At 51.5% G+C, this 26,234-nt stretch overlaps 3 protein-coding genes across 8 annotated transcripts; 2 read left to right on the plus strand and 1 right to left on the minus strand.

Annotated features, from left to right (window-relative positions):
• The first annotated feature begins 1,576 nt into the window (after positions 1-1,576).
• LOC104010476 (carboxypeptidase A1) lies at positions 1,577-6,290 on the plus strand. Its single transcript, XM_087767292.1, has 10 exons — positions 1,577-1,665; positions 2,367-2,448; positions 3,196-3,330; positions 3,481-3,579; positions 4,097-4,198; positions 4,270-4,617; positions 4,801-4,891; positions 5,039-5,238; positions 5,557-5,641; positions 5,727-6,290. The coding sequence occupies exons 1-10, from the start codon at positions 1,601-1,603 to the stop codon at positions 5,912-5,914; spliced, it is 1,395 nt and encodes a 464-aa protein (XP_087623418.1). The 5' UTR covers positions 1,577-1,600; the 3' UTR covers positions 5,915-6,290.
• LOC104010512 (carboxypeptidase A1) lies at positions 6,286-9,866 on the plus strand. Its single transcript, XM_087767291.1, has 11 exons — positions 6,286-6,819; positions 6,993-7,074; positions 7,270-7,404; positions 7,490-7,591; positions 7,722-7,823; positions 7,905-8,006; positions 8,147-8,257; positions 8,471-8,561; positions 8,946-9,145; positions 9,426-9,510; positions 9,656-9,866. Exons 1-11 carry the CDS (start codon positions 6,695-6,697, stop codon positions 9,841-9,843), a joined length of 1,323 nt encoding a protein of 440 aa, XP_087623417.1. The 5' UTR covers positions 6,286-6,694; the 3' UTR covers positions 9,844-9,866.
• Positions 9,803-26,166, minus strand: CEP41 (centrosomal protein 41). 6 transcript variants are annotated; one of them, XR_015706805.1, is made up of 12 exons: positions 26,003-26,166; positions 25,426-25,489; positions 23,298-23,345; positions 19,034-19,095; positions 17,867-17,936; positions 17,259-17,400; positions 16,132-16,283; positions 15,740-15,807; positions 14,802-14,916; positions 14,393-14,608; positions 13,645-13,919; positions 9,803-9,876 (listed from the first exon to the last, which is right to left on the minus strand). XR_015706805.1 is itself a non-coding variant. In XM_087767288.1 (11 exons), exons 1-11 carry the CDS (start codon positions 26,033-26,035, stop codon positions 13,771-13,773), a joined length of 1,119 nt encoding a protein of 372 aa, XP_087623414.1. In that variant the 5' UTR covers positions 26,036-26,166; the 3' UTR covers positions 13,209-13,770. The 6 variants fall into 6 exon arrangements, 3 of the variants coding, with proteins under 3 accessions (XP_087623414.1, XP_087623416.1, XP_087623415.1); XR_015706804.1 differs by lacking the exon at positions 9,803-9,876 and adding an exon at positions 10,458-10,694; XR_015706803.1 differs by lacking the exon at positions 9,803-9,876 and adding an exon at positions 10,458-12,508.
• Between the last annotated feature and the right edge of the window lie 68 nt (positions 26,167-26,234).

Consider the following 26,234-nt stretch of genomic DNA (forward strand, 5'->3'; position numbering starts at 1 on the left):
GATACTGAGGGAAATGAGCTGGTTTGGCCTGGAGATAAGACGGCTTTGGGGTGGGGGGACCTAACCGGGACCCTCCTGTCCCTATGAAGAGGTTATTGAGAAAAACGGAGCCAAACTCTTCACTAGAAAGTGTGATGGGAGAGACAATGGCATCAGCTGAAGCAAGAGAGAGCCAGGCTAGACACAGGAAAATGCTTTTCCACCAGGAGGACAGGCCAGCAGTGGGACACATCGCCCAGAGGGGCTGTGCAGCCTCCATCCTCGGAGGACTCCAAGACCCAACGTGAGGAGACCTGGTCTGCCCCCAGAGCTGACCTTACTTGGTCCAGAAGTTCGGATACAGAGCTCCTGCGGTCCCACCTCAACCACGCCATGACCCTGCCTCAATGAGGACCTCTACCCTGGCACCACCAGCTCACCAACATCACCAGTTCCACATTATGAAGCCATAATGGACACCCCCCCCCCCCCAACTGGGGCACCTTCCCACAGCACAGCCCGCTGTCGGCGCAACCAGAAAGACGACCTGGTTTTAATGGGAAAAAAAAAAAACACAGTTAGAAGATGCCTGCTAAAAAACTGACCGAGCCGATGTCTGCCAGCCTGGGAACCCGGCCCGGGAACCCGGAGCATCCTTGACAAGCGCGGGCAGGAGCTCGGGGCCATCGTAGATAAGCGCACAACAAAGACGCTGCTATAACCTGTGGAACAAAGACGCTGCTATAACCTGTGGAACAAAGAAACCACTATAACGAACTGACCTCCTAAGGCAGCAGAAGTCAGCAACGGCTGCTCCAGGAGCTGCTGTCCTGCGCCCACTCGTGTATCTACACTAAAGACACAAAAATAACTCGCTTTCTACCCAAAACCGAGCCCCTTGCGCTCTCTCTAAGTGTTACCCCCAGGTGAACGTCCCTGTGCGATACCTCGGACGCTCGCCGGGGACACCGGGCTCCGTGATGCCCGTTGTCTTTGGAGTGAGACTTCATCCATCGTCAGCTGGCCCCGCTCCTGGGAGCAGTTTGATGAACGGCACCGGTAATAATTTGGATGATATATTTTGAATTTTATGTGCATAGAAGTAATTAATCATAAATACATATAATGTACATATACTTGCTTTTCGGCTAGTAATTGTGTAGCAACTTGTAATATACACTTGCTTTACTAATCATAATTAATTTACTAAGAGTAATCTGTAATAAAGAAATTAATGGAAACAAAGCGCCGTGTCCTTGTGTACGACGGGGTCCTCTGACCCCACCGTCCCACGCCCGCGGGCTGGGTCACCCCCGTAGGTGGTGACTGTGACCACGACACCTACTCGCACCTAGCTGGGTGCATGGGCACGCGTCCTCCCCAGCACAACCCGAGCGCCAAGGAAGACGTTATCGGATCCTCCCTCATTTGGCTGCTCTTTTCTTGACTTTGTCAAATAAAGCAAACATTTGGGCTCCCGGGAGCCGTTCCTGGCTGTTTGTCACTGCCGGCTCCGTGGGGACAGCAGCCTTGGTGAGAAGGGCCACGAGTGCCCCCGGAGCGCTCTGTAGGGGGCTATATATGCCCTTGGGGGGCTGAGGCTCATCCACATCTCCTCGCCATGAAGATCCTCCTGGTCTTCGCCACCTTCGTGGCAGCCGCCTGCAGCGAGCAGCTTTTCGTGGGGTGAGTCCTGCCGAAAGCAGGGGGTGGTGGGGCACCCTGGGCGGGGACGGGGACCAGGGTGAGATGCCCGGCCCCATCCACCCTCCTTTGGGGTCAATGAGAAGGGCGACATCCGGAAGGAGGGAAATCCCTCAGCTTTTGCTGCACGGATACCAGGAAAGACGTGGTTTCACCCTGGCTCTGGAGGGAGGTTTTGAGCACCCTCCTGGCCACCGCGGTGGGTAGAAATTAGGGGGTGCTAAATCCTGAGAGCATCACCCCGAGCTTTTCCAGGGGAAGGACTGAACTGAGCTGGGGAAACCTTGCTGCTGGGGAAGGAGAGCGTTTCCTTCTCTGCTGGGGGCCGTCCCCGTCCCGGAGGGAGCCCGGCTGGGCCGGAGCAGAGGCTACATCAGGAAATGACTGTATGTTAGATATTTCCTAACATTTTGGGAGCTCTCATGATCAAAGGAAGGATGGAGACCACCATGGACTCGCCAGCACTTGCTCTTTTCCCATTGCGGCTGTTCTCAACCTGCGTTTTTCGCTCTCGACACCAAACCTCCAACAACTGATGCACTTTCCAACCCACTGAGCCGGTGTAGACCTTTCACAGCCTCCACCCAGCCCGTGACGGGGCCACGTCAGCGCTGGAGGCTCGGCTCCTTCCCCCCGCTCCCGTGATCCCTCCCGCATGCGCTGACGGCTCTGTCTCCCTGCAGGGACCAAGTCCTCCGCATCACGGCCAGCGACGAGGAGCAGATGGCCCTGCTCAGGGTGCTGGGCGAGCAGGCAGAGCTGCAGGTGAGCTGCCACGGGGCCTCAAGCATCCCCCGGTGTAAAACAGACACCCTGGTGACATCCAGGGATCCCTTCTTCTTTTGACCTCGCATCCAATTTTCCTTCCCACGTTAGATACGTATAATTTATAGCTGTATAAATATAATATTTAGCTTAGGGCACCTTGAGCCCTCCTGTTTCAGACGAAGCGGGAACACCCCGGCCACTGCAGCATCGTTGTTCCCAGGCGGAATATTCAGGTCTAAAATGTCATTGCTTTTTTTTTTTTTTTTTTTTTTTTTTGGCTTGAATTACGAGACAACTCTGCTCTTGTTGCGTTTGCCCCGGTTGCTTTGAGGGGTGAATCCCGGTGAAAAAATGAAGCAGTGGGAGAAGCAGGAGAGAGATGGGTGGTGGGAAACAGCATCTGCACCACAAAGCTGATCTAAGGAGATACCTCTACCCAATTAAAGAGCAAAACCAGCGTGCAGCGACGCCGGTGTCTCATTGCAGCTGCTCAAATCACAAATATTCAAAGAGACGTTTGCAGCCAACAAGTAACTCGGGCTGAAACATGTTTCTGTAGAAGATCCATTGAGTGAGACAAAGGGACCCTGACCCATCCTGGTACCCCTGTGTGTCCCAAAACTTGTCCAAAGACCTTTTTACATCCTTCATGGAAAAGTGATGAGACCATTTTGGTGCTGGGGAGCTCAGCAGATGAGCACCAGCGCGGGATGGGGCCGAGCTCTCTCCTCTCCTCCACGCCAGGCTGACTTTTGGCGTCACCCCACCAGCCCCGGCTGCCCAGCCGATGTGCGGGTGCCCTTCCCCAGCCTCCGAGCGGTCAAAACCTTCCTGGAGTCCAACAGCATTTCCTACAGCATCATGATTGAGGACGTGCAGGTAAGGACTGCGGCGGGGAGCAGGATGAAATCCCGCGGCTCAGTCCCAACAGAAGGTCCAAAAAGATGGAAACCGTGAGGAGGTGGAAGAAAAACCCAACGGCCTGCCCCTTCCAGCCTGTTCGATGGGTTTTTTTCCCCTTCCAAACAGGAATTATTGGATGAGGAAAAGAAAACCATGATGAAGTCCAGGAGGGCAGTGAGAAGCACCAGCACGTTCGATTTTGCCTCCTACCACACGCTAGAAGAGGTACTTTGCTCTGCAGCGCGTTCGCTTTGTCTTGCTGGTGTCACACTCGGCCCGTGCCATGGTTGCATCCCTGCGGTGACGTTCATGGTGACAGCGAGTCCCCCCGGGACATGTCTCTCCTCCTTGGGCAGAGGTTTTAGCTGAGCCAGGAGACCGGGCATCCCTCCACGTGCAGCGTGGCCTCTCCTGGGACCTCCCCGCCTCACTCGAAGACATCTTCAACTTCATTTTGGGGGTCAAGCCCTGTGCTTGGAGCCCAGTGGGTGGCTGATGGAGGCTGTGATGGTGTTGGGGGAATCTCAGAGCTTTTTTTTCCCCCACTGTTCATTCTGCTTTTGCAAAAGCCTTTGCGATGTGCACCTCCCTGTTTGCACAGCAGTCCAAGCACCTCATCTTCTCCTGGGAAGCACCAGATCTTCTCTAGAGAAGCTCTGCATGTTGCATCTCGTGCTGGATACTCTAAAAACCAAATGGAAAGCCAAGGTGAGCCTCGTGACTCACCAACTTCTTCTTTCAGATCTATGACTGGATGGACACGCTGGTGGACGATCATCCCAGCCTCGTTAGCAAGATCCAGATCGGGCAGAGCTACGAGAACAGACCCCTGTACGTGCTGAAGGTGGGTACCGAGGGACTCACCTTGCCCAGCCCTGGGAGGGCACGAGGCTGAAATCTCCCCTCTCCACGCAGTTCAGCACCGGGGGATCGAATCGGTCAGCCATCTGGCTGGACACCGGCATCCACTCGCGGGAATGGATCACCCAAGCCACCGGCATCTGGACGGCCAACAAGGTAACCACGTGCCCTGGGACACAGGACCCCAATTCTTACCCCAGCCCTTTTTTAACATCTCCCTGTGACACCGCTCGGTTGCATCCCTCGTCCCCAAGGGGCACCGAGGCAGGTCCCACTCCCCTCCCCGCACAGATTGCCGAGGGGTACGGCCAGGACCCCTCCATCACCGCCATCCTGGACAGCATGGACATCTTCTTCGAGATCATCATCAACCCCGATGGCTTTGCCTTCACCCACAGCTCCGTGAGCGCAGGGACGCTGCAGAGGGGACTTGTCCCAGCGCTTGGCTCCAGCAACCGTGGCTGGCCGTGGTTTTTGGGTGGGATGGCGAGTGGGTGGAGGTGGTTTCCTCCCATCCCTAGAGATGCTTGGGCAGGAGGGAGGGATTCACATCCCTGTGACAGTCTCGCCCCCATCTGTTCCTAGAACCGCATGTGGCGCAAGACGAGGTCCATCAACGCCGGCTCCCACTGCGTCGGCGTGGACCCCAACCGAAACTGGGACGCGGGCTTTGGAGGTGAGAGCTGGGCCACCAAGTCCCCACGCCAGGCATTGCTGGTGCCTCAAAGCATTGAAGACTCCTGCTAGAGAGGAGAAACCTGGGGGCTAGAAACCCTTCCCTGGGGCAGCTTCCCTGCATGGTGCCTCTTCCGCTGTGCCCCAGGCTCCGGTTCCAGCAGCAACCCCTGCTCCGAGACCTACCGCGGCCCCTACGCCCACTCCGAGAGCGAAGTGAAAGCCGTCGTGGACTTCATCCGCAGCCACGGGAACGTGAAATCAGTCATCTCCATCCACAGCTACTCCCAGATGCTGCTTTTCCCCTACGGCTACAAGAGAGCGCCTGCGCCCAACCACCAGGAACTGGTGAGATGGCCCCAAAACGTAGACATGGGGCTGCAAGCGCCAGCCTTGCTGGAAGAGTCAGGTCCGATCATCCCAGGACCCTCCCTGCGCCTCTCGTTAGATGCAACCTGCGCACTGAAGCCCATCCCTTCGTTCCTGGAGGGAAGGCGATTGAAAGATGTACCTCTTTAATAAAAAATTAAGGGTGTTTTTAGGGGAAAAACAAGAGCAGAGGGAGTGGGAAATGATGCTGGGCTCTAGACCCCGCTGCCCCGGGGTTTCTGCTGCCCCAAGGTCTCGGTGCACCAGGTCTCGCCACTTTTGGGCTCTCCCTTGCAGAATGAACTGGCTAAAAAGGCAGTGAGTGACTTGGCCGCTGTGTATGGGACGAAATACACCTACGGCAGCATCGTGGACACCATCTGTAAGTGTCCCTTCCTCACCCCGCGGTGTCGTGTCCACCACAAATGCTCAGCGTTGGGATCACGTCTCCTCTCCTCTCCCCGCAGACATGGCAGATGGCACCACCGTCGACTGGGCCTACGACAACGGGGTGAAATATTCCTTCACCTTCGAGCTGAGGGACACGGGACGCTACGGCTTCCTCCTGCCCAGCACCCAGATCATCCCCACCGCTACCGAGACCTGGCCGGCGCTGCTGGATATCATGATCCACGTCCTGGAGCATCCATACTGAACCCGGCATCTCCCGTGGCATCTCCTCATCTCAATAAATAATCCTGGAGATTCTTTATGGTTTAAGGCTGGCATCTTTCTTTTTTCATGCTAGACTTCAAAAAAACGGTGAAAAAGGATTCCCAGCCCTGCAGGTGTCTATTCCCCCCTCGTAGCTTTGGCCCTACAAGTCCCCATCCTTTGGGCCCAACAGCCCTGAAGGACCTGGGAGGGGATGGGTGGTTTTGGGGCAACCAAACCCAAACTTGTGGGTTTTTGGGCAGCATTGCTCCATCGTCCCTTCCCTGGGGGCTGGGAGGAGGGACACCGGGCACCCTCAGGGCCGTCGCTGGGTGCAAAGTGCATTTGCTATTTTATTTTTGCCACCTGGGATGACCGTCACCCACTCTGACCTCTGCCCCGCGCCAAACTTTAAACAATTCCCCCCCCCATCACCACCGTGGTCACAGTTTAGGTCCCCGTCTCGCCGAGGCCCCTCGGTGAAAATCTGCATCTCGCACCTCCTTGACCCAGTTTTGCCCTTTTCTTCCCCGCGGCTCCGAGCTGCAGCAGGGGCCGTGGGCGGTGGGATTTTGGCACCTCCCCACCTCTCACCCTGCTGGCAGGTGACTCACCGACGGCCCTGGCCGGTTCCCGGGACGGGTTTGGCCAGGACCGGGAGAACGGCAGTCGGGGGACAGCAGAGCTGCGGTGCCCAACCTTGGCCGGTGCCAGCCGGAGCCTTCCCACGGCTTTGGGAAAGGGGACAGCTGGGGGGGCCGAGCTGGGAGTCACCATCCCGATGGGATTTAAGAGGCCCCGGGGTGCCCTTGGGGCACGGAAGGGGCTTTTTCGGCTGACGATGAGGGCCCTCGTGCTGCTGGCTGCCCTGGTGGCAGCGGCCGCCGGCACCGAGACTTTTGTTGGGTAGGGGGTCCGGCCGGCGGGGGGTGGCTGGGATGGGGACGGTGGCACTGGTTGGGGCAGAGAGGCCCCCGGGAAGAGGCTCAGTGCAAATCCCCAGGGTGGGGGGATGGATGGGGTGGGGGTTAGGGGCCGGAGCTTGGTCCCGCACCCCCCAGCACCCCCTGACCCCACAGGCACCAGGTGCTGCGCATCGTCCCCACCACCGATGAGGAGCTGCAGAAGGTGCAGGAGCTGCAGGACCTCGAGGAGCTGCAGGTACTGGGTGCAGCGGCGGGGGTGGCTTTTGGGGACACCCCCCCCGGCCCGTGTCCCTTGCTTTGCAACCCCCAAACCATGCTGGAGAGCAGGGATGGGGCTGGAGGGGACTGGATGTAGGATGATGGGGACCAGCTGGTGAAAAGCAAGACAGCAAGATCCAGCCCCCCCCATCTCGCTTTCTCCCCCTTCCAGCTGGATTTCTGGCTGGCGCCCCGCGGCCCCGGGCACCCCGTCGATGTCCGCGTGCCCTTCCCCAGCCTGCAGCCCCTCAAAGCCCACCTGGAGGCTAACGGCGTCTCCTACTCCATCATGATCGAGGATGTGCAGGTCAGTGGTGGCGGAGGGGAGGCGGGTGAGAGATGGGGTATCGGTGTGGCGGGAACGAGGTCTCATCCTGCCCCGTGTCCCCCAGGCGCTGGTGGACCATGAGCGGACGGAGATGCTTCGCGGCCGCCGCCAGCTGCCGCTCTCCACCAACACCTTTGACTATGCCACTTACCACAGCCTGGACGAGGTGAGAAAGTGCAAGGGGCATTTTGGGGGGAAAATTGCATCCTGGAATTGCTTGTGCAAAGCCCTTTGCTCCACGTGCAGCAAGGGCAGTGGGGTGAGCCAGGCGTGACCCCCCCATTCCTCTCCCCCAGATCTACACCTTCATGGACCTGCTGGTGGCTGAAAACCCCAACCTGGTCAGCAAGATTGAGATCGGCCGGTCGACGGAGAACCGCCCCCTCTATGTGCTCAAGGTGAAGATTTGGGGTTTGCGGGGTGACCAGAGCGGGGAATGGGGCCGGGGCAAAGCCAACCCCCCCCCTTTGCTCTTCCAGTTCAGCAAAGGGGGAACGAACCGTCCGGCCGTCTGGATCGACACCGGCATCCACTCCCGTGAATGGGTGACACAGGCCAGCGGCGTCTGGTTCGCCAAGAAGGTACGGGCACCTCCTGGACACGTCTGACATCCCCAAAGGGCCACAAGGTCCTGCAGCTACCGCAGATGCCGGGTGGCCGACCCCACGGAGGGACGGTGATCCAGCAGTGCCAGGGAGCCCCAAACCACCATCCTCTCTAGATTGTCCTGGATCATAAGAATGACCAAGGTCTGGCCTCCATCCTGGACAAGATGGACATCTTCCTGGAGATCGTCACCAACCCGGATGGCTTTGTCTTCACCCAAACCCAGGTACCACCTCGGCTCTCCTCTCCCCGGCTCCTGCAGCCACGCTGGATGGGGCTGGGGAGCAGGATTGGGGTGCTGTGCATGGAGGCCTCTGAAAGCTCAAATCCTCCTTGTCTACATTTCCACGGGGTGGGAAGGGGACCACCATGACCTGCCTGCTGGAGGCTGGTGGAGCTCTGGCCCTGGACACCAGCTGAGATGGCTCTGCCCTTCCAGAACCGCATGTGGCGCAAGACCAGGTCCAGGCACTCGGGCTCTGCTTGCATCGGTGTGGACCCCAACCGCAACTGGGACGCAGGTTTTGGAGGTCAGAGCTCTCCCATGCACCTCGCGGGGGGCTTCCACCCTCCAGGTGGAGGCTCTGAGGCCATTTCTGGCTCAGAAAGATCCACTGATGTCCCCTGGGGAAGAGATGGGATTTGCTCTCTGTGGCAGAGACGTGGGTTTGGGCTCCACCAGAGCTTTGATGTCCCCTAGTGACCAGCATGGTGGGGACCACAAATGAAAGCCATCATACAAACGCCTAGAAGGAGCCCCAAGAGCGTCCCTCGCTGGCCACCAAGCAGCTCAGGGGTGGGAGAAGCTCTTGGGCTTGGAAATGGAAAAGGTCCTTTGCCCTTGTGACTCTCTGAGCCACCCAACTGCCACCAAAGCCACCAAACACCCACGGTGTGTTTTCACTTCTCCGCAGGGCCTGGGGCCAGCAGCAACCCCTGCTCGGAGACGTACCACGGACCCTACGCCAACTCGGAGCCCGAGGTGAAGGCCATCGTGGACTTTGTGAAGAACCACGGAAACATCAAGGCTTTCGTCTCCATCCACAGCTACTCCCAGCTCCTGCTCTACCCCTACGGCTACACCAGCACCCCAGTGCCTGACCAGCAGGAACTGGTAGGGCTGACGTGGAGGTTTGAAAGGGGCTGGGATGATGCGAGGCTGCTCTCCTCCTCCACGGAGGAGCAACCTCCATTGTGTACCATGGAGGAGGCATTGGCAAGCAGGGAAGAAGCCCTGGCTCCTCTGCCAGCCCCTGGGGACTCCCCCAGGCCAAGGCTATGAGCCTTGGCATCCTTTTTGCCTGTGGCACGAGCAAAGAAACCTCTCCTGCAGGCTGTATCCTGAAGGCTTTCCCCTTCTCTAGCTCACCTTTCTCTCTTCTGTGTGTTCCCAGCATCAGATTTCCAAGGAGGCGGTCACAGCTCTGTCTTCTCTGTACGGCACTAACTACAAGTACGGCAGCATCATCACCACCATCTGTAAGTAACGGGGGGGAGCAGTGGTTCCCCCAAAATAAACCAAAATCATCACTCACACCTCAGCTTAGACAAAAGGTCCCGTGAAATACCCGTACGACGCAGGGCGACTACCGTTTCGCGTCCCTCCCGTTGTTTCCCCACTCAGATCAAGCGAGCGGAGGCACCATCGACTGGACGTACAATCAGGGCATTAAGTACTCCTTCACCTTCGAGCTGCGGGACACGGGACGCTACGGGTTCCTGCTCCCCGCCAAACAGATCGTCCCAACCGCCCAGGAGACGTGGCTGGCGCTGAAGGTCATCATGCTGCACGCGCTGGATCATCTCTACTAACCAGGATCGGGGGCCGAGTGGCGGTTGAATTAGCTGTGAGGGGAAGAGAACGCAAAAAATAAATGTAAAGAAGGACAAGAAATGCTTTTTCTTGTTTTCCTTTTTTCCAAATGACGGTGAAAAGCCTTTTTGGAGACTGACTCAGTGCTCCTGCGGGTGCACACGGCGGCCGCCAACATAAACAGCGCACGCTGGCCCGAAAAGGGGATTAAAAGGGCATGAAAATAGAGGGACACAAAAGAAAGGAAGGTCCCTGTTTTCCCTCTGCTCTGGCAGAGGACAGGAGGGGAAGAGGTTCAGTCTGACACTTACGGGGCAAGCAGAGAGCTCGGACACTGCAGCCGTGCTGGCAGGAGGGGTGCTCGCCTTCCCCAGCCCTCCCAGGGGCTGGAGAGGCTCTGGGACAGGAGACAATTGGGTTAGCGCGATTTATTCTGCGTATTTTTGTGGTTGAACAACTCGCAGGGCTGGTAGAAAGGTCCTTCCTCGCCCGCTGCAATCCCGTGGGGAGCTGCCGACTCCTGGCTTCCACGGGCGCCGCTCCACGCTCTCCGTTAGCTTTCAAAGCTCAAACTGAAAAGAAGTACTCAGCCAGGTGGTGTCATTTACTTTTTATTAAATTAAACAGTTAAAACTCCCAGACTCTATAGAGTCTCTATCTTCCAAACAATACCAAGAGTCCAAAAAATATACAAATCCATCAAGACGACAGGAAAGTATATTCAGTTTTTCCTTTGATGGCCTGGATTTGGAGGATCTCAAACAGCTCAGACTAGTTTTGTCCATTGGTTTCAGAAGGAGGTTTTCATGCAGCCCACGGCAGCCAGGGATTTTGGATCTGTCTCCCACAGCTGGACAAGAAAATCAGGACTTTAAGCCAACACAACGACCGCTACTCTCATCTCCATTTTCAGACGGATGCATTTTATACGCTTCCGAGTGCTCATGGAGCTGAAAGATCTCCTGCTTGCACAGCGGTGGGACCGTGCATGCTGTACCAGTCCCTCTCTTTCAAACCCGTAATAAACGGCTCTCACCTCTCCTGTGCACATTCGGCTAAATCAATCAGGTAGTATCATTTTTCGGTCAACCGGCCCAGGCAAGCTACCACCTGAATTATGCAGGAGATGCCTCTTCGTTCAATGTTTTTATGTCATGACAACATGAAAATGGAGGTGCTGTACAGGGCGGGAAGGGGCAGCCGACTCAGGGCATCAAGATCACACTACGCAGCTCCGCGAGCCACGTTATATGTTCAGAGCTAACCGTGGCATTTCTGTGATGCTTCAGTACCCGACTCCTTTGAAATCTTTATTTAGCTTTTATTTATTTTATGAGGCCACCTAATAGCATCGCCACTCGGTAATGAAAGCCCCAAGAGGCGAGCCAGCTTCCCGAGGCTGTGAGCGAAGAAGAGCGCAGGCAAGAACCAGGTCCCCGCAGCTCCGGCTTTGGGCTCAGACCATTTAAATAAACACTTTTCTCTCAAGAAGCGATGCTGCCGTTCCACGGAAAGCCAACCGGTCTGACCTAGGAGGATGAGCTACTTTGCTCAAAATAAACGTGCCTACAATTAAACCACCACCAACAAAAAATCTTCCAGAAGTGCGATCGAGTAGGAAGGTATGAAAGCAGAGCAGTTAGTAAGATGGTGAGATGCATCCAGCTTCCTAAGGATGGGCTGAAATAAGATCTTTAATTTTTTGATCTTTATACCTGACCAGCCCAACTCTTACAGTATATATGTACACACGCACACCCCCTGTGGAAGCCTAGGACACGTGCGATCCTTAGGGGATGGGCTGGAAGGACAGTTTGTACAAATTAGAGCTGGTTTATACAACTTAAAAGTGTCCAAGGTCTTCTTTGGGAAGCTGGGAGCTTTAAGTTATCCCCCTGTAATCAGATTTTGTTACACATAAAAATAGAGATGTGTATTTGAACACACAGGGCATTCAGCTCTTCGAAGTCCTTTGTTCGGTACCTTTTAAATGCTGGCTCTGCCCTGTGCCCCTTGATTTCTCCCCTTATTTTCCCTCCGAGGGATCCCTACACAGCACAGAGGTTTGTGCTCATCACCGCACTCTTCTCTGGAGAGGACTGAGGTTATGGCTCTCATCAGAATGAGATTGCCAGTCCCTGATTTAAGACTCCTCTGATTTAAGACTCGTGGAGACGCGATAAACACGATAAATGTGCTCAGGGATGTCGAGTCTTAAACTGCCAAACTGGAAATTATGTGCAATTTCTCTCACTTCGCCCTTTCACCGGACTTATCCCCTGATGATCTGCATCCCTGGTGAATTTGGGGGTCTGTTGAAGGTTATTTGTCTACTTCAAAAAGGGGGGGGGGGGGGGGAAAACCCCACCGAAACACAAAAAGCCACGCACAAAAACCACAAGACCAAGAAGCCAAAGCTGGACCAAGCTGAGCAATCCCGTAGGTAAAAGCTAGAGAGCAGGATCTCTCCGTAACCAGCTACGACGTCTCTAGTAGGCAACTCTGCTTTGTCACTAGGTAGTTTCCGATGATTTCCAGGTCCCCCAGCCAATACTGGTATGGTGGAAGCACCAATTTGATGAAAGCTGGGATGCTCGTTTTCTATGAAATCTTCACGCCCTGTTCAGTTACCAGATTCACGGTCCCTGCTAGGTTTTAGGGCCCCTGGTGAGAAGGCAGAAGAAAATTTCCCTTCAGTCACGCTAACCTTAAAGAAACTACTCCAAAAACACTGTCAAAGGTCTAACTGGGAATAAGTTTCCAGTCTCTATCAGGCAGCGGAGCTGCGGAGCTCTTTGCTGCTCCACTGAAGAATACAGTTTGCCTCCAAGTATCACAAAAGCATTTTACGAAGCAAAATGACGTTCTGCTTCCTAACCTCGACTCGCAGCTGCCTGTACGATGGCGAGGACAGGCAGCCTGGTCAGCAGGAGAGCGACTGGCTCCTCCACAGACGTTGTCGTTTTCTGCAGCTCCAGTGACCAGCAACCTGCTCTGGCAAGTGGGAAAATGAGCAAACCACCGGTGCGCAGTGGAACTAAGGAGGCACTCTGCCTGCACGTCAAGAGGGGCACAGCAGATGATTTTGTCCTAGGACATGTCAGCTAAAACCCTGCTCAGCACATCTGGCAGCCTTACTCTCTCATTTAATCTCATTTAGAGCCAAAACCACCACACAGTGGCTCTCTGCAGCCTCGGCAAGGAACAAAGCAGAAAAAGCACAGTTAGAAGCCAAACCTTCCAGACGATAAGGGGGAAAAGAGGGAAAACAGTTATTTTCTCCTCCACCTTGAAAAATACAGAACTGTTTCACAAACTGTCCATGAGTAAACACGACTGTCAGGTTACAGTGCCATGCTGGGCGTTATTTCCAAAACCAACTTTATTACAAATACTGTTCATTAACATAATTTTTTTTAAAAAAAACCTTATGGAATCTTCTCTCCAACATTTTGGCAAGTTGCTGAATGTCTGTATCTCTGCTACAAACCACCAAGGTTTTTGCTCACAGATGATTTCTGGCCCTTTTACCTTCACGTGAGTCCTCCTGTTCGCACAGTCTGCGGTTCCGGGCACAGCACAGAGGGAATATTTGTTACAGACACAAATTCATTCGTCTGAACTACAAGCTTCACAGAATCGTTTCTACTGGTCACAGGCTTTACTACCGGTTTCCTCCCTCCCCTAGAAAATCAGTTATATCAACTCGGTCCTGACACTGCCCCTAAAAGTCAGCCTTGCCAAAGCGATACCGTCCCTGCTTCTACAAACATCAACCGTTCCAGCTCCCCCAGCCTTACCCGAGCTGCCATTTATATACCACCGCTGCTTTTCTCTGCGGATTCCTAAAACGACAAACTGGCTGCGCTGCTCAGGGTTCCCAGAACCTGGACATCCATTTATTCAGTGGAAGAAGACACCGTTGGTTATTTCCATGGCCTGTTCTGGAGGCTGCTCCTGCTGAGCGAGCGGGCGGTGAGGGATCTCACGTTGCCAGCGGTGCTGGGGAGACTGAGGCTGCTCCTCGCGGTTGTCACCTTGGAATCGCGGCCTGAAGAACCACGGCTAAGACGGCCTGCGGGGGCGGGGGGGAAAAAAATCAGATCAGAAGCTGGGTGCGTGCTGGAGCACAAGGACACACAAATGATCTGTTGCCCCTCGCTGGCTCTCCAGTTCTCCCTGTACACATATAGACCCATGAATAATCCAGGGCGGGGTTCTGGGCAGTCTCTATCTAGCTGTGCAGGCCTAAGAATTTGAAGAACCTATTAATCACCAGTAAAACCTAAAGACATTTAAATATAGTGGGCAGAATGGTATATGCCCACCCTCAGCAAGCCCAGGATTTTGCTGTCATGTAGCTATATAAGATTTAAGTCCTCTGGGATCAGCATAGCACAGGTTTTGGTGGATCTTCTCAGCCAGTTTGGAAAAAAAATCTCCCTCTCCCAACAATCTCGTGGAAAGAATATAGCAAAGCAGAGAACGGCTGCAGGGCAGGCTCAAGAGCTACAGAAAGCAGCTGCAGCGTTTGCCCTGGAGCCTTACTGGCAGTGTCTGAAGGAATGTGCTCCTCTTCCAGGTAGTACTTTATCTTCTGTAGATCGTCTGCAGAAAATCTCCATTTATTCTCAGCACGCGCGGGTGGCACTTTGGGAGAGGTCTTTTTTCGGGCAGATCCGGTGGGAGCTGCCACCTGGCAGGACATGGGGAGCGAGCCGGTGATCAGTCCTTCTGGGATCTTCTGTGCAAGGACCTTCAGGCCTGCGGACAGACAGATCACACGTTATCAGCAACCACCAGCTAAGATGGGATCAGCGATTTTACCAGTCACAAGCAAAACACTTGACAGAGCTGAATACCCAGCTCTTTCCAATCCTCCGCTCACACAACCCTTGCTCTCTGCTCTCGATCTCCCCGTCGGAGATCCCCGGGAGTCCTGCGCATCCCCGCTTACCTCCAGATAACATGAACAAGTTCTCAAAGCCCCTTTCACACATGGTTGTCGCAGCCTGGCTGGCTAACCTCTCATCATTGTCATACAAAATAATAATTTTTCCATGGGCATTTTTCTGATAGGTAGAAGAGCTAAGGATTAATTTGTAAACTGAAGGTGATCGTTAATACCTTTTAGAAAGAAGAAGGGACTGGAGACTGAGAGACTCCCTACTTGATTTGTGAGTATCAGGCAGGAATGCCTTTCCTTCACCTGTGCTTTAAAACTGATTTCTCAGTAGCTGGGGCTTGCCAGACGCTGGAAGGACACAGCCTAATCCCCACTGGAGCGCAGCTCCTGCGGCAAGCGTCCACCACTGTTTTGAAGATTGGTTAGTAACAGGCAACAGCAAGAAGCACCTTCATTTACAACCTCCCCTCTCCCCTGCAGCCCTCACAAGCTAACAGCCTGGGAAATCTTAATCCTAGCTAATAATCCGCTTTCTGTCCTCCAGAGAAAAGCCAATCCCCATCAAGGTGCTGAGAGGAAACCAAAGGATTTGATGAATGAATCCCTCAAGAAGCCCAGTGCTCCAGCAACAGCCAGGGACGGGTGCCCAAGTAGCACAGCTTTGCCTTCCAGCAGCCAAAATTCCAAGAAAAGCCAAATTCAGGCAGCCCCCACAGGAGTCAAGAGGTGTTACAGCCTCGAGGAGCTAGAATCTGGCATCTGAGGGTGGCAGCAGAGCCCCACCAGGTAATCACAGCCAGCGTAAAGGACCTCCCCTCCCACCCCCAAATCCCCAGATTTTGTTGGTTAAGCATTGTCCTGGTAACAGCGACTGCTGTAGCTCCAATTGGTTTTGGAAGCCCCCACACCAACATCCCCTTAATTTCCTTTTTTTTTTTTTTTTTTTCTTTTTTTTCTTTTGATTCCAGCACTTTATATGTAAAGGATACATATTCCAGAATACTATTTGTATAGGGGTTCATGGTTCTAGACAGCATTGCAATAGGGTAGGAATAAGCTGCAGAGGAGGAAAAAAAAAAAAAAAAAGAGAAAAAAAAATCATCCACCGGTTGAACACCACCACACAACCTGGAATACAACTGACACAGACTCGTTAGAGCTCAACAGGCTTGAAAACCCACTGAATAAGGGATTAACATCAGCTTGGTCGCCTCATCCCCTTCCAGGGAAGATGGGTGTACTGGATGAGTGCCGAGAGCATTCTGCACTCAAGTGATGTCCCATCTCGGGGGAAAAAATGAAGCCAGCCAGAAGATGACACAAAGAGCTGAATATACCACCCCGCCGACACCAGGCTGCTGTGGGATTCCGGTCTCCTCACCTCCAACAATGTGACATTGGTCGTACGCGTCTCGGTCTCGTACATCCAGAAGGAGGAAGGGGCAGTCGGGATAAGGCATGTCTTTAGCCTGAGCCTCCACTTTCTTTGGAGCTTCCTTTTCTATATCCAGCTCACCAACACCACTTATCACGCTGCAAGAGGAAAGAGGAGGTTATGGTGGAAGCTCCGACTCCCAGCACTTCTGTACCTCTTCACCAGCCCAGAGTGGTTTTCCATTGACTGTTCCAATAGCCCATTTACATTCCAGTACAGCCAGACACCACATAAAACTGGACAGAGTCTATTTCAGGCTTTCCAGTACATTGTGAGAGGCTGATTTAATTTTGATCAATATAAAAAATAAACAGAGTACAGCTTTGCTATGTGAACATCCTGATTTCTTCCGGACCAGTCAAGTCCAGGAGTTTTATTCAATATCCTAAGTGACTCTGAGGTAAGGGAGAATAATTCTAAGAAGCTGCCAACACTGAGATCTCAGCAAGTCAGCCACAGTAAATAACTGTCAGTCATCTGCAGTGCCATGCAGAGGATTTCCGTTTCATCACTAGGATACAGGACATGAACAGAAACCTCTTAGTGGTCCCTAAATTGATGGCTTTGATAGGCGATAACGTCTCAACTCTTCTGTTAACATTTGCACAGGTACAGCAAGGGAAGGGCTGAGACAAAGCTTCCTCTTACAGCGTCTTCCTGGCATCTCTGACCTTGACTAGCGATGTATTGGGTTTGGAAATTGGACTTTTATTCTCAATCACAGGACAAACCATTAAGATCATCGGGAAGGCACATTACTGAGTTTACCAGAGCGGTTTATAACATGGGTTCTTGAACCCAGGGACCTGGATCGAATTCTACAAACATATTTCCTTGTCAGCCATTTAGACAACCATCAGGTGGCAACAGCGTTGGGTTACAGCCCCAAGCCAAACTCATTCAGACAGGAAAACCTGCCAGCCCTCTCTCTTGCTCGCATCCCCAGACCTGCAAAATCAGGCTTTAATGAGAAATACAATATAAAGCCATTTAGTAGCAATTTAAAATAACTAGCTGGGTGAAAACAATAATCTGCTAAGACAGGAAGAAAATTGTGTATTATTATCAGGCACCTCTGCAGTGTGGACCGACAGGATTCCCCAGCTCCTGCGCTGTTTATGAACAGGACCGGACTAGGTGTCCCATCAGGGCTTCCCTTCCCATTTGTCCCTGCCGTGAATTCAGCGTCTGCATCTGGAGCGGCAGAATCACCATCTGGGGAGAGAACAGGGTATGAAGAGTTAAAATCCTGCAGGAAATAAACAAACAGGTTTTAAGCCCAGCTTCTATTCTTAGAAGAAAGCGCGTCTCAAAGACAGCCTTATCTTCATCCTCTTATAAGAATGACTTACCCAGAGCCTCATATTAAACATAATAGAGAGCCATATGATTTTTAAGGGCTCAAGATCTCATTTTAAGAAATCAATAAAAACATAATTCTTGATGCGTGATATCTACTGAGTTCCTGCAATAAACTTGGCAGCACGAGGCCTTTCTTATTTGCAAGCCTTTCTGTTTCAGGAGTGATGCATCCCAAAGTGGAATGGCTGCAGGCCACAGGTTATTTTTTTCTCCCCGATTAAAAGACTTGCTGAGTAGACAGCTGTGCCTGTCAGGACACAGTGCACCATAACAGCGATCTACAGCTCCTTCTCTTTGTGCTTACAATAAATATTGTTACCTTCCAGCTTGTGGATCTCCTCATTTGTCACTTCTAAGGTTTCATCAGATAGAGAGGCAACCTGGATGACCTGCAGGAAACAAAAGCAAGCAACCGATACCTTGATGCGCATGCACCGGTGTCAATGAAAAACAACCGGGATCAGCTTAAGGAAAAACAATCCTCAAGCCAAAACACATTTAACTCAATGAAACTTCTACCAGAGTTCAAAGTCAGATATAGGTGCGTATATGACGCCTGTACTGCAAGCGTGTCCTTTTATTAAATGTAAGTTATAGCAAAAAAAAAAAAGAACACTCAGCCTTAGAACACAGAAAAGTCAGATATGCTGTGCTGGCAATATTACATACCAGAATGTTTTCTGACTTTTATGAAGTTTAGTCGCTGGCTGCGACTGAAACATTTCAGAGCGTACACGACACCGGCTAAAATCGCACATGGTTAATTGGTCTGTGAGAGCAGACCGGGGGTATTCACATACTACAGCAGCCCATCGCACCAGCGAGAGTCACAGGATCGGTCTTGATCCAGTGGAACTAAAGACACGAGTCTGCAGAAACCCACCCCTTCAATATCTGCAAGTTTAACCTTCCCTTTCCTTCTCTCCTTAGGAGAAGGCTTGTCTTTTTCTAGTTTTCACTAATTTTCTTGAACCAGCATATAAGCAACACACAGCTCTGATCAGTTTTTCCATTTTTTAGTATTTTGATTCATTACTTTTTAATTAAAAAAAAAAATACACAGAACCCCTTGAAGTCACAACCTTCCCATCTTCTGCAGTTAAACCTGCTATTAGGGAGGGCTTCAGGCCGTGACTATTTGACACAAAGCTCGATGAGATCAGATTTGAATACTACTTAACATAGCCCTTTTCTAAGAGGCTTGAAGATCCTCTTAAGTTAACAGAAAAAAAAATATATAGGGAACAAATTTCAAAGACAGAATCACTAGAAACTTCCATTTGCAACTAAAAGCATTTGACTACTTGGAAAACATTGGCCTGAACGGTTTGCTTTTATTAAGGGAAATCTATGAGGGCAGGAAGAAGCCAATATAGAAGAACCACACACTAAGGCTACACAGCTACCGAAAAGGCTTTAGACAAAGCAAAAATGCTGTTCACAAAAGAGAATAGCTTTCAGAGGCCAGAGAGGGAACTATACGTACCAACTGGGCAAAAGTAGTCACTTTCAGTCTTTTAAACAGCTCGTCCTTTTTATACCTGTAATCTTCAAAGAGAAAACAGAAGAGGACAACGTAAATTTTCAGTTAATTCCCAGCTTTTGCAAATACCAGGTAATTGGCTCAGTCCCAGCTATTCTCGTAGCCTCTCTTCTCCCACAAGGCAGGACTTCTGGGCACTAAGCTTGCGCTGAAGGATCGGAGCGGCAAACCTGAAGTCTTTGTGAAAAATAATACCAGTTATAAAGAGAGATCTTGTCCAGATATGATTAAAGTGGAGAAGGCAGATTTAGTTGCTTTTAGACTCCAATCTGTATTACTTTGTGGTTTCTGTTCTTGCTGGGGGAAGGAAGCAGTTTCATTAATTTATCACCTTGCCTGCTGTTCTTTGAAGCCTGCTACGGTCGCAAAGCCTCTTAAACCAAAAGATTTAATTTACCTGAATTTTTAATTTGTGTAAGTCACAACAGAATCGGAGCATAGGCGCACCGTATCTCAGACTCCGTCTTTTCAAATACTAAGCCAAACATGTATGTTTAATCTTACTGATTAAAATGCTCCAGTTTCTCTTACTTTATCTGACAATTACATTCCAATTCCTACAGTTTGCTAATAGGGATATCTAAAGGAACGGATACCTGACAGAAGGTGTTTAACACTGAAAATGGAACAGCGGATTGGCACGGATACCAGCTTGAAGCACGCGTAATTGCTACGGAGAAACTGGCTAATTGAGTCTTAAGCCCAAAGACAAAGCTTAGGCGGCAAGAAAAGGGAGCGGTCTGTTGGGATGACTGGCAAAACACCAGAGCAGAGATTAACAGTGCTAAGGAAGAGATGACAAGGATGGAAGTCTGATTGCATACAGATAGTTGAGACGCACAAAGCCCAGGAAGAGAAAAGCCTTCTAGGGCGAAACAAAAAGGTGCATGGAGAAGGAGAGAGTATCGGTAGGAACATCTTGATATGAAATAGCCTCCCACGGGAAGCAATGGAAGCCTCGTTCTTTGGGAGGTTTATAGCTAGAAAGGAGACAGCAGAGGAGGAAAACAAAAAGATCAATCCTGCACTGGCAGGGAAAGGCAAAGAAGATGAACAAAATTCCTCCCGTGTCAGGCACTGCAGCTGTAACCGAGTTCTGCATGCAGCTCCTGAAGCCATGCTCTAATGAGTCTAAGCGCTCTCAAAAAATAAAATTTCTCCTCCTTCCTTTCCTTTTCTGCCTCCTCCTTCCTTTCCTTTTCTGCCTCCTCCCTTACTAGGCTCCACCTCTGAAGCCACAGATTTTCATTTTTAAAAAAAGAAAAATGCTTTGCATTTTTCTAACAATTTTAGTAACTGTTGGAGGATATTCCAAACCGGTCTCTCTCCAGCTGTTCAGCTAAGAGGGCTATCAACGAAGAACAAGACCTTTATCAAATCCAGCCAGTTAAGCAATTCTAAATCCTCTAAAACCATCTGCTGAACGCTCCGTACCTTAAGCAAGGGAAGATGGGGGAGAAGGGGGAAGGGCTCCAATCCATATTCCTGTAACCACCACACAAAATATTGCCACAAAATTAGCTTATGGAAACTCTCAAGCTGCCGTGTTTAGAGAAGGAGCCACGGGAATGCTGGAAGCTGAGGTCTCTTCCCAATACAAGCGGTGATCACACACCTCCTGACAGACCTTCTGCTCGGACAAGATTCTCCCCATACACAGCCAACGGGCACATTATGGTAGCAGAACCGACGCAAGAAGAGAGATTGTGAGCTTTCATCTCTAGGGTTTTTTTTTTTTTTAATTCCTATTCTTTGCTCTTATATACACTTCCCGCAGAGGTAGGCCAATTAATTTTCAGCAACCAGAGTTCCCAAATTCAACATCCTACCCTATATAATGCTTATTAAGCTGCAAAGCAAGTGCCTACTTGCTACTAAACAACTTGCCTTAGAAAAAAGGAGCGCATCCAAAGTCCCCCAGTGCACTGCAGTGTGCCCTACCGCTGCCAAACCACAGGTCTGAAGTACAAGATCTGCACATAAACTACATTTCAGAACGTCAATTAACATGAAAATGACCCTCGCAGTTCTTGCAAAGGCACCTGGTTTCAAGCCTCAAGCTCGGGTTGCCAAAGCCTCCCTTTATAACTTGGAAATAACAGCAACAATTATCTTTTATACAGCCCATTTCACCTGCCCGACATAAAACCCACGTGTAGCCCATGTCCAAATGATTAAAACTCCCCAGGGATGGACAAAAAGAGCCCTTCAGTCACATGAAGAGCAAGAAATAAACTTAAATTTAGAAGGACAAATAAAAGCAGCAAAGCTTATGAAGCACTGGGTGTACATAAACACTGACAATGCAGAACTGCTGTCACGGTGCTCATACAATACAGCTGCTGGATGTTTTCCTCCCACCTCAAGCAAGGATTATTTATTCCAGAAGAAGCCTTTATGACCTAGACCTTGCCTTTACCACCCCAAATTTTTTCTATCAACAAGAAAAACCAAAACAAACCCGTTGTTATTACAAAGCCTGACCTGGAGCAAACCAATCTGAACGCTTGCGCGAGCCTCCCAGCAGTTATCCGAAAGTTCAGGAGAGGCGCTGCTTCCGACTACAAAAGCAACACGACGTACCCGGTTCTGTCCTGCAAGGTCCATTCGGATTTTCTGACATTTTTTTCCTTCAGCAAACTGGTTTGAAGCTGTAATTATTGTGTGTTCAAGGATGTGCTCCTCGGGGCTTCAGCAATGAGGGAAGCAACACCAGAGAAAGGGAAGAGACTTGGTGTCTCTCCTCAAGTCAGTCCTCCAAAGGACAAATCATCATGGTTCCAGCTCTCTTATCATTTCTGATTCCACAGCAGGCTCGCAGTATTAAGTCCCACTCTCACATTACACGGGAGACAGAGAGTTGCCTGTGCTGGGTATTTAAAGTTGTGTCCAAACGGTGTCATCTATCCATGAGAAATCAAGGGGGAGAAGTTTCTAAACTGCCTGGGAACACAAAGTGTCTATTCAGCACAAATAAAATGAGAAAGTTTCTCCTGACCTCCAGAACCACGCTGAAACAAAAGAACTCCTACCTGAAACAAAATCAGATTCACAGCAGAGATTGAAAACCACCTAGACGCATACAACAAGATTTTTAGCACAGATGAAAAGCGATGGTGATCCGGTGTTAAGCACTGAAATCTTAGTCAACACAGGAGTTTGGAAAGCAAGGTCATTTCTCTTTTGATTTTCCCCAAAGACCTGTGGTGTTTAAAAAGAACTCCAACAAACAAACCAGCAACAAAGGACCATTTTGCACGAAGCCGAGCACAAATACATTTATGCCACAGGTTAGTGACCTCCCCTATAATCTGAATGTTACCGTCTTCGAGGAACACAGTAAGTGGGTCTAAGAACTAAAACTGAACATTCAAAATCCTAATTCAGCCTCATTAGTGGGGATGATTTTTCTTTCACATCAATAAATGCAGCTTTTGGGTTTAATAGCTTTCCTGGCTCTCTATGTGAAAAGAATCCTGACAGTAGCTGAAAATAAAATAGTAAAACATTAGGTTTATTAATAAGAATTTTTTTTAAAAGCGCCTATTTTCAGCAGGAAAACAGACTGAAATAAAGATTAGCTAGGCTTTCATTAGCCTGAATGACTCAAAGTCTTCAAAACATCAATGTTGTTCTGGTAAACAATGTTATTCTGGTAAAAATCACTGAGTTACACAGGAATGAGCTTGTCTCTCTCCTGTCCTGGAGTATTCTAATAGAATTCCAAGTATGCTACAATTATACAGAAGTAAAAGATCGCAAGCCCGATCATTTTGTTACCTAAAAGTGAAAAAGTCTCAGAAGTGCACTTAAAGTCTTCTCAGATGAGTCTAGTCTAGTTTTCTTAATCCAGAGAACTTCTTCCTGCCTGGTTTCCATTCAATAACAGAATTCACACAAAGAAGGATCTGGAAAGACTCCTAGACCTGCCTGCCTGGTGTCTTAAGTTAAATGTGCAAAGCACCGCGAGAGACAGAGAAATAAGGCGCAGGACGAAGTGGAACATGCCCAGCTTCAAGGTAGAAGCATCTTTGTATCCTACTGCTGCGTGTTTCTACAGTTCATTCCTGTAAATGGCTGGGGGAATCATCGGAGTGGAGATTTCCAAGCGAACGGAGGGCCTGGGATTCAAGCCAGCTCCTCGATGCCCTTTCAGTTTTGAACTAACCCACCGCAGGCTACATTCTGCTCCTCTCCAGATACTCACTTCTTTTGATCTCTTCCAACTTCTCGGTGTATTTTGTTAAACTGTTTCCTGTAACAACAACAACAAAATCAATCAATCAATCAGTTTGTTACATTTTTTTTATTAGTAGTTTTCTTCAGCACTATTAAGCCTTAAATTTTTTTTTTTGAAGGAAAAAGATCGGGCTATGATAACAAATGTTCATTGTAGATGCTCTTTCCCCATGACAATACAAGGCAGCTGTAAATCACAAAGTACCATGATTTTCCTCTCAGCGCTTTTCTCTCGCAAGGAAGGCCGAGCTACGCAGCCAAGTCAGTCAGGGGAGTCGCTGGACCCCAGTTGCCAACTGCCTCTGGGAACGGGCAGCGCTCCATGGGTTAAAGCATCCATACTGGATAGAGGAAGCCACTGTGACTATTCACGACCAGCAGGGAGCTCAAATCTACATATACCCACAGCGCTGTTTCAGTTCTTCTACAGAACGCACCCGAGTTATATTTTACAGGATTTTCAGTCAGGGGTACAGAAGTATCCACACCCTGCCAGTCAGAACAGCGATATTCCAAAAAAACAGCCTTGTAGCACCCTTCCCATTTAAAAGTTCCACACCAAGCCCTCTCTACGCAGAGCAGTAAGTTGTTCTGACAATGCTTTGGAGAACAATGTCATTGCCTTCAGAAAGTCACTACCTAAAACTCTGTACATTACAGCCCTCTCTCTAAGGGAGCTGAAATCAGGATGTTGGTATTCAAATCCTGCCTCCGACACCCTGCTGCAAGCACAACTGTGGCCACGCTGTCCCTTCCCCAACAATTCTGTGTGGATACTACAGGCAGATGTTACTGGATAAAATTCAACCGCTTTAACGACAAAAAAATACCCAAAGACAAACCCCAAATCATTATCTTGACTTACACCCTTGTCAAGATATTAACTTATACAAGAAAAGCCCACATACAGAAACTCCAAGACCAGCAATTTCTATGGGAACTGTCATAGAATCACAGAATCATTAAGGTTGGAAAGGACCTCCGAGATCATGAAGTCCAACCGGTAACCTAACTGCCTGGTCCACCTCTAAACCCTGTCCCTCAGCACCACATCTCCCTGGCTTTTCAATACCTCCAGGGATGGGGACTCAGCCCCTGCCCTGGGCAGCCTGGGCCAGGGCCTGACAGCCCTTTGCGGGAAGAAGTTTTTCCTAATACCCAACCTAACCCTGCCCTGGCGCAGCTTGAGGCCGTTCCCTCTCGTCCCATCGCTTGTTCCTGGGGAGAAGAGACCGACCCCCCCAGCTCCAGCCTCCTTTCAGGCAGTTGCAGAGAGCGATGAGGGCTCCCCTCAGCCTCCTCTTCTCCAGGCTGAGCCCCCCCAGCTCCCCCAGCCGCTCCTCCCCAGCCTTGGGCTCCAGCCCCTGCCCCAGCCTCGCTGCCCTGCTCTGGCCACGCTCCAGCCCCTCCATGGCCGCCTTGGGGTGAGGGGCCCAGCGCTGAGCACAGCATTCGAGGGGCGGCCTCACCAGTGCCCAGCACAGGGGCACCATCACCTCCCTGCTCCTGCTGGCCACACTGTTCCTGATACAAGCCAGGATGGAATTGGCCCTCTTGGCCACCTGGGCACACTGCTGGCTCATGTTCAGCGGCTGTCGACCACCACCCCCAGGCCCTTTCCCGCCGGGCAGCTCCCAGCCGCTCCTCCCCACGCCTGCAGCGGTGCCTGGGGTTGTTGTGCCCCAAGTGCAGGACCCGGCCCTGAGCCTTGCTGACCCTCACCCAGTGCCTGGGCCCATCGCTCCAGCCTGGCCAGGGCCCTCTGCAGGGCCTTCTGCCCTCCAGCAGCTCGACACTTCCACCCAGCTTGGTGTCCTCTGCAAACTGACTGAGGGTGCGCTCAATCCCCTCGTCCAGATCATCTATGAAGATATTGAACAGGACCAGCCCCAACACTGAGCCCTGGGGGGGACCACTCGTGACTGGAAACAACAGCGCCTGACATAAGGTGAGACACATCATAACCGCGACGCAAGTTCCGACAGAGCCGTGCAGTACCCAGGGTAAAGCAGCTCAGGACAGAGGCAGTTAAGACATTCAGCACATTTTTGTATATTCCTACATCCACATTTTTACCCTACAACGATTTCGCTTACCAGTATCGAGGCGAGTTTTTATATGTTGGTATCTGGGATTCTGAGGGATGCGCCTGGTTAAATACTGTTTAAAAAAGAAAAAGATGAGGAAGTCAATATACAGCCATCTATTTGTTTAAAAAAAAAAGAAAGTTAACAGAAAAGGCGATTTGAAGAGCTCTAAGAGACGGCAAAAAGAGCCTCAGGCAGGACAGACCGCCGAATCTCCACCTCGGTATTAAATCCCTGCCAAACCGCCACTTTCGAGCCCCAAACGGCGAATTTCTCTCCCTTTCTCTCTCCGCCCGGAGCAGCCCGGCTCCTGGGGCCGCAGGAAACCTCCCCCCCGGCCCGAGTTACGCCTCTGCGGGCTGCACCGGGCTGCACCGGCCCGCACCGGCCCCCAGAGCCCCCCGGGCACCCCACCGAACCGCTCCCCGCAGCCCCCCGGGACCCTGCGCCCCGCGGGCCACCCAGGGCTGCTCCCTTCAGGGGAGGAGGAGGCCGCCGCCGCTCCCCGGCCCGGCCCCCCGGGTCCCCGCCGCTCCCGGCCCGCCGGCGGCAGGGCGAGGGGGAGGCGAGGGGCCCTTCACCGCACCTCCGGGTCCCCGACGCTCCTCCGGCTCGACATCTTCCCGTAGCGGACGCCCCGCCGCTTCCCCGCCTGCCCTCACTCCCGCCTGCCCACCCGCCGTCCGGTTCTGGCGTCCCAGACACCGCAACAAGCCCCGCTCCGATTGGCCGCCCGTCTCGCCGGCGGCCAATCAGAAGCCGAGTAGGGGCGCGGGCGGCTGACAGGGGGCTCAGTCGTCGCCGCGCAACAGGGGACG

Source organism: Nipponia nippon, unplaced genomic scaffold (assembly GCF_047370975.1).
Source record: "Nipponia nippon isolate SJK-2023a ecotype South Korea unplaced genomic scaffold, ASM4737097v1 scaffold_3, whole genome shotgun sequence".
NCBI lineage: Eukaryota > Metazoa > Chordata > Aves > Pelecaniformes > Threskiornithidae > Nipponia > Nipponia nippon.

Bases quoted from the DNA above. Each gene is read 5' to 3' on its own strand.
- LOC104010476 (XM_087767292.1), top strand. From the start codon at position 1,601: ATGAAGATCCTCCTGGTCTTCGCCACCTTCGTGGCAGCCGCCTGCAGC. The intron at 1,666-2,366 runs GTGAGTCCTGCC...GTCTCCCTGCAG, and splicing joins AGCGAGCAGCTTTTCGTGGG to GGACCAAGTCCTCCGCATCA. The intron at 5,239-5,556 runs GTGAGATGGCCC...TCTCCCTTGCAG, and splicing joins CGCCCAACCACCAGGAACTG to AATGAACTGGCTAAAAAGGC.
- LOC104010512 (XM_087767291.1), top strand. From the start codon at position 6,695: ATGGGATTTAAGAGGCCCCGGGGTGCCCTTGGGGCACGGAAGGGGCTT. The intron at 6,820-6,992 runs GTAGGGGGTCCG...CTGACCCCACAG, and splicing joins GGCACCGAGACTTTTGTTGG to GCACCAGGTGCTGCGCATCG. The intron at 8,562-8,945 runs GTCAGAGCTCTC...ACTTCTCCGCAG, and splicing joins CTGGGACGCAGGTTTTGGAG to GGCCTGGGGCCAGCAGCAAC.
- CEP41 (XM_087767288.1), bottom strand. From the start codon at position 26,035: ATGTCGAGCCGGAGGAGCGTCGGGGACCCGGAG. The intron at 17,937-19,033 runs GTACGTATAGTT...TGTTTCCTGCAG, and splicing joins TGACTACTTTTGCCCAGTTG to GTCATCCAGGTTGCCTCTCT. The intron at 14,917-15,739 runs GTATCCTTTACA...TCTACCTATCAG, and splicing joins CAAATAGTATTCTGGAATAT to AAAAATGCCCATGGAAAAAT.